The sequence below is a fragment of the Acomys minous genome (genome assembly GCF_964271855.1).
Source record: "Acomys minous genome assembly, chromosome: 11".
Classification (NCBI taxonomy): domain Eukaryota; kingdom Metazoa; phylum Chordata; class Mammalia; order Rodentia; family Muridae; genus Acomys; species Acomys minous.
The window spans coordinates 57,877,053-57,889,054 of record NC_140492.1 but is presented as its reverse complement, the minus strand read 5'-3'; the positions used below and the strand labels follow the sequence as shown (position 1 = coordinate 57,889,054).

The window sequence follows — 12,002 nt, the reverse complement described above, 5'->3', positions numbered from 1 at the left end:
CACCTCACTAGCCCTGGGATTACAGGTGTGTGCCACCATGTGTGGCTTACGTGGTGGGTAGGGACCATGCCAGGGCTTCCTGCGTGCCAGACAAACACCCTAGCAACCAAGCTAGCTAGCCCTTAGTTGACAGCACAAGGCTCACGTGGATGCTGAGAACTCGGCTCAGGTCGTCTATAAGATCAGTAAGTACTTTCAATTGCTGAGCCATCTTTTGCCCCAGCATCAGAACGTTTATTTAAAGTAGTTTCCCAAGTGGCTGGTGAGATGACGTGGCTGGTAAAGAGACCTGCTGCCTAACTTGACCACCTCAAGTTTGCCACCCGGGACTCACATGGTAAAAAGGGAGAACTGACTCCCACTAGCAGTTCTCGGCACATGCCCTGCCCCGTAGACACATTAAAATGTAATACATTGCAGTGTGTGTGTGTGTGTTTTGATTGGCTGGTGGTATCGGAGGCAGGGGGTGGGGAATGGGGAGGCGGGGAGCTGGTGGCTCGAGCTTTTAATCCCAGCCCTTGGGAGGCAGAGGCAGGCAGATCTCTGTGAGTTCGAGGCCAGCCTGGTCTACACAGTGAGTTCCAGGACAGCTAAGGCTACACAGAGAGACTCTGTGTGGGAAAGGCCCTGGGGTGGGAAGAGAAAGCTGGACGCTCATCCATGAGAAGGCTGAGTAGGAACTGAGCTGGCTGCCTCAACCTCCCTGGTTGATTTCTGACCGGATGTTGTAAGTCTTGGATTTGATGTGTGAACTAAAGTTTCCACGAAGAGGAGGGAGGGAGGGAGGAAGAGGTGGTGGACAACTGTAAAAATAATTTTCTTAAGGGGTCTGGATGCTCTGTGAGTCACAGGAGGTTGCAAACTACCTGATAGATGTGTCGGGAACCGCATTCAAGTCTTCTGAAAGAGCAGTGAGAATTCAGGGACAACCGATCGGCTGATACTAGGTCAACCAATCAATTAACTGGGCCAGTGTAAATGCAGGAACGTCTGTAAGCCAGCCAAAAATTACTATTTGCCATTACAGACTTCCATGTACACAACCTCCCTTGTTCACAGGCAGCTCCGGATTTAGCCGGCTATTTGAGCCGAGTTTCTATTCCATCCCACCTGTTTCCCTTTGACTGACAATGGACCAGCTCCTATCACTTCTCAAACCTCCTGAGTCAGACAAGTTCTTGGGCCGTTCTTGAGAGACTCACTGTTGCTGTATAAATAAAAATAATCTCCTATGGACCAGGCATGGTGGTGCACACCATTAATCGCAGCACTCAGGAGGCAGAGGCATGCAGATCTCTGTGAGTTCCGGGCCAGCCTGAACACCCTATCTCAAAAGCAAGCAAGCAAGCAAGCAAGCAAACAAACAGGATCTCCTGTAGTCCGGGCTGACCTCAGACTTAATTTGTAATCAAAGATAACCTTGAACATCTGGTCCTCCTCCTCCTCCCTCCCAAGTGCTGGGATTGTAGGCGTGCACCTGTTGTACATGACTTTTCTGACCCTACCTGCCACCATCTTCAAGAGCTCTGCTGAGCCTGCTTGCAAAAGTCATTACACCAGGGCCTGATGACTCTTTACTGCCCTTCATAGAGGTGGGGAGGGTCATGGGACCCTCACTTGCCTCACCTGAGTAACCACCACCCCTCCCAAGCAGTTGTATGTAATTATGCTCTAATTGCATGCATCTTAACAGGGTATAGGCGGGGAAAGATAAGGGAAGAGAGCTCCATCCATCTGCACAGCCCTGGGGAAGCTATCATCTCTGTGGGACATAGACTTTCCAGTGTAGCTACCTTTCCCCCTCCCTAGACAGGGTTTCTCTGTGTAGCCCTCAATGTCTTGGAACTCACTCTGTTGACCAGGCTGGTCTTGAACTCAGAGATCCACCTGCCTCTGCCTCCCAAGGGCTGGGATTAACGCTGTGCACCACCACCTGCTGGTTCAAGTACGGCTGCTTTAAGCTTACCTGTGGTCCTGCCCATAACCCCTCGCCAATTGCTCTATAGTAAACCTAATTAACTCAGTGGTTACTCGGTGAATTTTGGTGAAATCACACCTGTGTTTGTCCTTGGGCCCTAGGAGGAAAGGAATTTTAACAACAGCAAAACTCTGTTTGACTTGAGCATTGGGCCGCATACAGGACCAGGCACGCTACTTTTTTTTTTTTTTAAATCTTTGAACAGTCCCCAGTGGCCCCATATTGTAAAGGCTTGATTGCCAGCAGAAGGAAGTTGGGTCCCTGGGGTGTGCCTTTTCCTTCTGGGCTGCTGTAAGGGGAGCAGGGTGGCACCAACCCCTGCCGTGATGTTCTGTGCTGCCACAGGCCCAAAGTCAACAGGGCTGAACATCCACAGACCAGAACCTCAGACACTGTGAGACGAAACACATCTTTACTTCTTTGATATGAAAGTCTTGTTATAATACAAGAATTTCCACACAGAACAAGCGCCAATCTCGGGGAGATATTGATGGTTTATTAGAACGCCACACCCCAAGACTGGCCATGGCCAGGGGACACAGTGGACTCGGGAGCTGGACTGTGACATTGGTCTGCTTCTAAGGCAGGCTTTTTATAAGAAAAACCTTACGCAGGTAACCAGGTGGGAAGCAAGGGGAGGGCAGCATTCCATCATTTTGACCAGTTAAACACAATTTTGCTCTGAGCACAGTGTACTCAGGTGGCTAGACAAAGCACTTTAAGCTGATTGGCTGGGATTTAGGGTGGGGGAGCTCTTGGGGCCTTTCCAGCTGTCTGGGAGTAAGGGACACAGCAGGATGTTACGGTCTTAACTCTAATAGAACAACATTTATCTTTAACCCAAGCAGAACATGCACTTGTCATCTGTTGTTGTATTCTTAAACAGCAAGCATTGAAGTTTCCTGGTTTCAGGCACGTAGGGCCTGAGAACTTAAACTTAGCTGGTGTTAACAGAGGAACTACAGTTATGCTAGGAACTAAAGTAGGTCTCCGTGGAGGGGGTGTAGAGCTTAAGCAGGTTACAACAGCTTAAATGTTTATTTTATTATTTTTAGAGACAGTATCTTCAATTATGTAGCTCTGGCTGTTCTCAAAGTTCTGGGACTATGAACATCCTCCCCCATGCTCAGCCAACTGTCTTAGTTAGGTTTTCCATTGCTGTGAAGAGACACCATGACCAAGGCAACTCTTTTTTGTTGTTGTTTTGTTTGTTTGCTTTTGACACAGGGTTTCTCTGTGTAGCCCTGGCTGTCCTAGACTTGCTTTGTAGACCAGGCTGGTCTCGAACTCACAGCGATCCACCTGCCTCTGCCTCCCGAGTGCTGGGATTAAAGGCGTGCGCCACCACGCCTGCCTCCCAAGGCAACTCTTATAAAGGAGAACATTCCATTGGGGCTGGCTTAGGGTTCCAGAGGCTTAGTTCACTATCATCATGGCGGGAACCTTGGTGGCATGCAGGCAGACATGGTGCTAGAGAAGGAGCTGAGAGTTACAGTTTCGTCCACAGACAGCAGGAGACTGTGTACCACACTGGGCGTAGCTTGAGCACTGGAGACCTCAAGGCCCCCACAGTGACACACTTCCAACAAGGCCACATCTCCTAATAGTGTTACTTTCCGGTGGGTCATGCCTATTCAAACCACCACCACACCAACTAAAATTTGTTTCAATTGTGTATGTGTGTGTGTGTGTGTGTGTGTGTGTGTGTATGCATGTTATGTATGTATGTATGTATACATGTATGAATACATACAGGCAGACAGATGTGTACCACAACACACACATGGAGATCTGAGGACAGTTCTCTCCTTCCACTTTTCATGGTGTCTAGGCCCCAAACTCAGGTCATCAGGCTTGCTCTTTCTGGTCTCTCTTAAAATAAAGTTGATTTACCCAGTGTTTGTTTTGGCAATGGAAAGTGGATTAACATGGGTTGGACACAGACATTCAGATGCCAGCACATTAAAAAAAGGAAATCATCTGAATAGACCAGGAAACCATTCTTCCCGCTGGCCATGTTTTCCTAAAGCTAAGCACTCTGCTGTGGAAGTTCGGCTTCCCTCCAGTCTTGCTCATTCCTAAAGGCCAGTAAATTAATTTCATGGCCAGTAGATGGCGCTGTCTCCTATAACATGGGGAAAACACCAGAAGAGCCAATCTTTCACACTGGCTATTTCTAACTGCTGACTTTTTCCCTTCCTTGCTTACTTTTTTGTTGTTTGGTTAGGTACAGGGTCTCAGGTTGCCCAAAGTGGCCCTGAACTTGATATATAGCCAGAGGGTGACTGACCCAGCTGGCCTCCCCCTCCCAAGTGCTGGGATTACAGATGTGTACCATACACCCAACTATAATAATTCTCTCCCTCCCTCCCTCCCTCCCTCCCTCCCTCCTTCCCTCCCTCCGTGTCTCTCTCTCTCTCTCTCTCTCTCTCTCTCTCTCTCTCTCTCTCTCTCTCTCTCTCTCTCTCTCTCTCTCTGTGTGTGTGTGTGTGTGTGTGTGTATGCATGCATGCACGCCTGTGCTCCAATACCACAGCATGAGTGTGAAGGTCAGAGAAATCTCTGGGGAATCAGTTCTCTCTTTTCCCTGTGAACTTCAGGTATTGGACTCAGACTTTCAAGACAAGGCTTCGGCATTCTAAGCCATCTTTGGGCCCTTAGTTAAATTTATGCAGTAGTTGGGATCAAACCCAGGCTTTTACATATTTTAGGCAAGCACTGTGCCAACTGAGCTATAGACCCAGCCACTTTGTGGTTGTTGTGTTTTTGTTTTTAAACAAGGTCTCACTCTATACACATGGTATAGAAGTTCAGGCTGGCCTTGAACCTTTGATAGTCCTATCTCTAACTCTATAGTTGTTGGCACTTCTGGAGTGTACCACCATGCCTGGCGTGGCTGCATTCTGTTGAAATATTTGCATCGTTTTTACTAGAGTATTAGAGATCGTTCATTGTCTCTTGTATTGGTCTTTGAATATAACTGAGTGATCTTGGTGCTAGGTGTTTCACTAAACACTGACTCACACATGGAGCTACATCCCCCGGAGTTAGCAATGCTACTGTCACATCTGTGGTACATAAAACTGAGTACAGCTGTTTAGATAATAAACATTTTAAGCCAGGCAGTGGTGGTGCATGCCCTAAATCACAGCACTCAGGGAGGCAGAGGCAGATTGCTGTGAGTCCAGGCTGACCATTCAAACTGTCATTCAGGAGTCCTGGGAATACATTTCCTGAGCCCACAGTCACAGCCCTGGCCAATTCCAGAAAGTTCTGTTGCTTCTGGAAGAGAAACAGGGGCAATAGGCAGCCTATTCAGACACTCTCTGAAAGCCAGGGGCAATTTTTAGTACTGCATACGTAACCTTCTTTACTTCTCATGATGATTATGAAGTAGGCAGTATTATTACTTCCACTCAGCAGCTGAGTGAGGCGAGCCAAATAACTTGAGCAAGTCAGAAAGTTAGTAAAAAGCCTGGCCAGGATGTGAGACCAGACAGCCCAGCTCTTAGAGCCCACCTCTATAACATGAAGGACAAATCATCCACATATGTAACGTATGAGACCCACCTCTGAACTGGACAGTGTCGTGTATTTCCTGGGCCTTGGTGACAGATGCAGTGGAGAAAAGATGGGCTTTGCATTCCCGGAGCTCATGAGCTCATGAGCCTTTAGTCCCACAGTTGAACAATTTTTCCATTACTAATGTTCATGACACAGCCCTCTCCCTGGTGGAGTTATGCATATAAAACCACCACAAAAAGGCTGAGGAGCTGCGCAGGGCTTGAGACACTTGTTGCTCTTGAAGAGGACCTGGATTAGATTCCCAGCACCGCAAGGTGGCTTCCTCCTCTCCCTCCTCCTCCTCCTCTTCCTCCTCTTCCTCCTTCTTTTTTATTTTATTTATTTTTTGGTTTTTGGAGACAGGGTTTCTCTGTGTAACAGCTCTGGCTGTCTTGGACTTGCTTTGTAGACCAGGCTGGCCTCGAACTCACAGAGATCCACCTGCCTCTGCCTCCAGAGTGCTGGGATTAAAGGTGTGCGCCACCATGCCCGGCTTGCTACCTTCTTTTAATCTCCACAGGAACCAGGCATACACACACGTGGTGCATATACCTACATGCAGGCAAAACATTCACTTGCATAAAGTAATAAAATACATTTTTTTTTATAAAGCACCTACACTAGTCTTACTTGTTACTTGTCACCTCAGGCTGGCTCTGCTCTGTGGGGACTGTCCAGCTCCTTCCCACACTGTCCCTCTCTGCCCTGGCCAGTTGTGGCTCACATGTGGGCAGAATACAATAAAAATAATAAATGAGTAGATTTTAAAAAGGCTCATGTTATTCCCAGTGTCCTCTCTCTTCGTCCTACTTTCTGATCAAGATGTGAGTTGTCAGCTACTTCTGCCACAATCCTTTGGCTCTGTCACCATGGACTCTACCCCTCAGATGCTGTAAGCCTATGAAACACTTTCTTTTGTACTCTGTCTTGGTCATGGTGTTTTGTCACAAACATTTATTTCTTGTTTACGTGATGTGTGAATGGCTGTGGGTCTGGGATCCCCTGCAACTGCAGTTACAGGTGCTTACAGCTGTTCAACATGAGTTCTTAGGACTGTAACTCCAGTGTTCTCTAAGAGCAGCAAACACTCATTCACTGAGCTATCTGTCTCTCTAGCGCCAAATGAACTCCAATTATGTGGAGACTGTCGCAGTCTCACTATCAGAAATTCCATTGAAAAGGCGGGGGCAGCTATGAAACAATAGAACTTTAGGGAGACTTGACACTGCTCTTTATTATCATGTCTCTGGGCCCCAGTGTCCAATACAACAGAGTATTTTTTAAAGATTTATCTTTCAAATAACGTATGATTTATGTACTCCTGCAGGCCAGAAGGGGGCATCAGATCTCATTATAGATGGTTGTGAGCCACCATGTGGTTTCTGGGAATTGAACTCAGGACCTCTGGAAGAGCAGCCAGTGCTGTTAACCTCTGAGCCATCTCTCCAGCCCTAAGATTTATTTATTTACAATGTTTTGCCTGCATGCCAGAAGAGGGCAACAGAACTCATTATAGGTCATTGTGAACCCCTGATGTGGTTGCTGGGAATTGAACTCAGGGCCTTTAGAAGAGCAGCCAGTGCTCTTAAACTCTGAGCCATCTACTCTACAGTCCTGGAATAGATAATCTTAAAAATATTTTCAAGCTTAGCCTTTTGAAAACTGCTCTCAGGAAAGTGAAATAATTAAAATTTCCAAGACTGATAATCATATGAACAGAGAGGTAAAAAACACACTTGCCAAGTGCCTGCTAGTTATACCATAATAAATCTGAAATTCTTTTGTGGGTCTGCTACTGCTTCTCCTCCCTTCCCTCGGAGTCTCCTTCTGTAGTCCAGGCTGACTTCAAACTCATAGGTCCTTTTGCCTTAGCTGAGTCCTAGGATACATGCATGGGCACTGTGCACAACCATGTTTCTGGCATCCTTTCCAGAAAAAAAAAATCTTAAAAACAAAAAAACAAAAAAAGACTTAATTGCCTCCATGTACGTCCTTATGTGGTGTGAATGTGACTATCTTCAGAGTTCAAAAGACAGACTTGTGTGAGCTGCCATGTGCGCGTTGGGAGTTGAACCCTGGACTTTCTATGGAGCAGCCACTTACTTTAACCACTGGGCCATCTCTCCAGCCCCCTAACTAGTCTTTTAATGGTAAAAGATAACATAATGTGAAACATCATTTTAGCCATTATAACTGTACCGTTCTGTGCCTATATTACTATCCATTTCTAGAACTTTCCTATTACCCCAGCTTGAAGCTCTGTTCTCATGAAAAACTCCCTAACCTCTCCTCCCCCAGCCTCTGGTAACATGTTTTACTTGTTCCTATGACTTTGTTCTAGACACTTCATACAAGTAGAATGTCTGGGCGTGGTGGCAAACCCCTATAATCCTAATACTTAGGAGGTAGAGGCAGGAGAATCAATAATTCAAAGTCATCCTCTTCAGCTACTGAGAGTTCAAGGCCAGCCTGGGTTAGATGAGAGCCACCCTGTCACACACACACACACACACACACACACACACACACACACACACACACACAGAATTACATAATATTTGTCCCTTTGGGTCTGATTTGTTTGTTTGTTTGTAGGTTTTTTGGTTTTGGTGGGGTTTTTTTTTTTGTTTTGTTTTGTTTTTAAAAGTTTTTCAGGACAGGGTTTTTCTGTGTAGCCTTGGCAGTCCTGGACTCTCTTTGTAGACCAGGCTGGCCTCAAACTAACAGCAATCCATCAGTCTCTGCCTCCTGAGTGCTGGGATTAAAGGCGTGCGCCACCACGCCGGGCTCCTTTGGGTCTGTTTTATATCACGTAGGGTGTTTTTAATTTTGCATATCAGAATTCCTTTTCTTTCTTTCATTTTTTTTTTTCTTTTGAGACAGGGTTTCTCTACACAGCTCTGGCTGTTCTGGAATTCACTATGTAGATCAGCTGGCCTCAAATTAGATCTGCCTGCCTTTGACTTTACTTCCAGAGTGCTGGGATTAAAGGTGTGTGCCACCTCGTCCAGCTCCATTTCTGTTTAAGATCAAATGATAGATCATCATGTGTATACCTGACACTTTATTATCTGTGATCACTCAGATGAAGGATTCTTGAAGGGGCGGGGCAGGGGGGGGCGGGGGCACACAAACCGCAAAGCAGAAGTTCTGAGTTAGAAAAGGCATCTTCAAATCAGCTTTAATGCAGGTTGGATTGCTCAGAAGTTGTGGCTTACGGCAGGTCTAGGCAGGCTGAGGACCCAGAGAACCACCAGGTAAGACACAGAGGGGTGGGGGGGTGGGGGGGGTGGGGGTGGGGGTAAGAATTAGGACAAGTTGGATCATAGTGCTTCCCAGGTGCAATTTAGGTAAATGGTGGCCTGAGCCAGGTGTGGGACAAAATGGGATATTTCAACAGCCACAAAGTGCCCATTTGAGGTGCCCAGAAGACGGGGATACTATGGGAACTTAAAGGATGCATGGTGTAGCGTGCAGCATACAAAAGCTAGTGTCGTACTTAAGGCACCATTCAACCCAGCTTTCAGGACTCGACTGTCCTGGTTGACCCATCCTGCATATTTCTGCCAGACAAATCAACACTCGACCAGGATGTCTTCCTGTTCAAACTCTTTGATCAGTTCCCATAAGTTAGAGCCACCGCTCTCAGCTGGGATAAGAGTAGCCCCAAGACTGATGCACTTAGGGGCAGGTCATCCCAAGACCAACCTGGGCTGTTTCTACAGCATGAATTTTACTGGACAATGGTTGGCAGCAAGTATGACTTTTAGGTCAAAATAGAGGGCAGTATTACAGAGTATGATATTACCGTATGGTTTAAGAATGAAGGTTGGCCTTTCCTATGGGTTGCTTCCCTTTTGGCTACACACACTGCCAGTACCATCCAGTCAGAGTTCGAGAAGTGGACACAAACAAAGCTTAAGCTCCAAATGCCTTAAGTTTTACACCCCCGCCCCCCAAGTCCTGCCCTTCCCTCTGGTTCCTGACCTGCAAAGGTTAGGCTGCCTTCCTTAAATCATTCTCAATTTCTGGGCAAAATCCCAGAAGTCACTTCCTACAGCATGCTAACCCTTAGTGTCTCGGTTTCCCCATCTAAATTACAGTAGGGATGTTAGGGATAGTCAAGGAGCGAGTACACACACAGACTGCACTTCGCACAACGCCTGCCCAGCAGTGTGCCCCTCCGCTTCACTTGTGCCTCTGCGTTTGTTCCACGTGTCCTCCCATCCCAAGCGTGGCGCCTCTGTCCCATCTCCAGCAAGGCCGGGGCTGGCATGCGCTTCTGGCATGACGAAATGGCCTGGCAGATCCAAGCGGTACCTGCCCTAGATCCGAAAGTCATACTGAGATTGCTTTGGCTCAAGTAATCTCTGCGGGGCTAATGGAGCGCGCCCTCCCCCCTCTCGTAATTGCTAAAACCTGGGAGGGAATCCCTAACTAGAAGTTCCCATCCCCACCCTCGACATATGCGTCGGGCGTGACAGTCACCTGGGCACCCCGGGAACCTAAGCGTGCAGGCGTATCCCCGCGCAGGGCGGAGCTGGTCCGGCCGGGAGCTCGCCCCGCCCCGTCCCGCCTAGCCGTAAACTGACCGAGTGGCGGCCCGCGGGAGAGAGGGGAGGAGAAAGCAGAGGAGAGTGGGGCCCGGCAGCCGAGGGAGAAGGGAAGGGGCGCCGAGAGCAGACGCGCAGGGACTCGGCGAAGGTGTGTCCCGAGCGACGACAACTCCGGGCGTCCCAGCCAGCCAGTGAGAAGGATGGTGGCGGCGGGGCGCGGACCAGCCCGGCCGCGGGCGCCGTGAGTCCGAGCGCAGCGCCCGGCATGCGGCTGCGGTCCCCGGCCTCGGCCCCCGCTCCGTCCCCGCCGCGCGCCCCCGCCGAGCGGCGCGCACCATGCCGCGGGTGCCCGCGACCCTCTACGCCTGTCTGCTCGGGCTCTGCGCGCTCGTGCCGCGCCTCACAGGTAAGCTGCACCGCCCGCTACGCGCTCGGGAACTTTTGCTCGCTCGCAGCCGCTTGCGGAGGGCCCAGGGTGCCTTGCACCCCGGGGCGCTCCCCGGTGGTACGGCGGGGCGCAGGCTTGGGATCTGCGTGTGCTGGCCGATTCTCTCCCGGGATGAGGAGGAGCCTTCCCTTCCTGTGTAAACAGCGTGCGAGTGGTGGCCGAGCCAGAAGGCTCTGGGGACTTGGGAGGGAAGGCCTCCCCGCCCGGTGCTGGGGCCCCGGGCTCTGCGCTCGCCTGCACAAAGCGACCCTTGTGGCCCGCGGGGAGTGATGTGGGGGCCAAAGTGTGGCGGCCCGCCACTCCGGAGGTCTGCGGATAGTGCAACTTTCTCTACGCCTAGTCTAAATTGAAAGTTGTCGCCTCTCCGAAAGTCCGAAGTCATAGTCCCACCTGGGACTCCGACATCTGATCCTGCTCCTGTTCAGCGATTCACAAACGCGGTGTTCCGACTGCGGACTAGCTGCTGGCACAGCCTTAGCCGGATCCTCCCTTGACCTGGTGGCGATGGAGGAGCCTCGGCTACCTGCGCTAAGTTTTCAGACTTGGGAGTGACAATTAAGAAGTCCCTGGACGAGGGATGCTAGTCGGCGCTGGGGCTGCCGGGGACGCGAGCTTGTCGTACCTCCACCAAACTTATCTACTTCATGCAGGAGTTTCCCAACTTTCCCCTTTCCGTCGGAAGTAATTGTGTATTGATTAAGAGTGAGGTACTTGCTAGTCTTTCTGAGCCCAGCGGTTGCCTGGCTGCTTAAGGGGAGAACTCTGTTCCCCTACCGCGTCTCATTTACATGAAGGAGGTTGAGGTTTCCATCCCAGAGCGAGGAGGGAGTTGAGGAAACAAAAACGTCGTTCAGGCCCAAGTCCAAACTTAGTGTAGCAAGGCTGCTTTTATGGGAAAATAAGTAGATCAGTGGGTCCCACTTCCCACCCCCCACCCCTCACCCCCCAATTCTGGCAACCAGTGCCCATCTTTGGCATTCACAGGTCCCCAGGGAAAGGCAGAGAGATGTAGCTTGAATCACTACTCTCTGGAATATATCCTGGTCAACTGACCTCACTTTGGGGCAGACTTTTAGTTTCACATTATATTCTGTTTTATTTTTGGTGGAAAAAAATTTTTTAGTTCTCTCTCTCTCTCTCTCTCTCTCTCTCTCTCTCTCTCTCTCTCTCTGTGTGTGTGTGTGTGTGTGTGTGTGTGTGTGTGAGAGAGAGAGAGAGAGAGAGAGAGAGAGAGAGAGAGAGAGAGAGAGAGAGAGATGGTGTCTTTAATCTTTTTTTTTTTTGGTCAGAATAAACTTACAAACATTACATTAGTTCCTCCTTCTAGCGTTCAGTTGAAATTCAGCTTTGGGAAGGGCTTTAGTTTCCTTCCGGTTAGACATTATTTGATTCTAATGAAAACTCAAGCATTTCCCATTGCAAAGACTTCAATCTTGGGCTGGAGAGATGGCTCTGC

General features: G+C 49.1%; 1 protein-coding gene across 1 annotated transcript in view; it reads left to right on the top strand.

The window, feature by feature from the left end:
- The first annotated feature begins 10,124 nt into the window (after positions 1 to 10,124).
- ITGB5 (integrin subunit beta 5) overlaps positions 10,125 to 12,002 on the top strand; it is a 106,170-nt gene continuing 104,292 nt past the window's right edge. Inside the window, exon 1 of the mRNA XM_084802072.1 lies at positions 10,125 to 10,504. Within this exon, the coding sequence (XP_084658198.1) occupies positions 10,435 to 10,504 (70 nt within the window). The 5' untranslated portion in view covers positions 10,125 to 10,434. The remainder of the gene's footprint in view (positions 10,505 to 12,002) is intronic.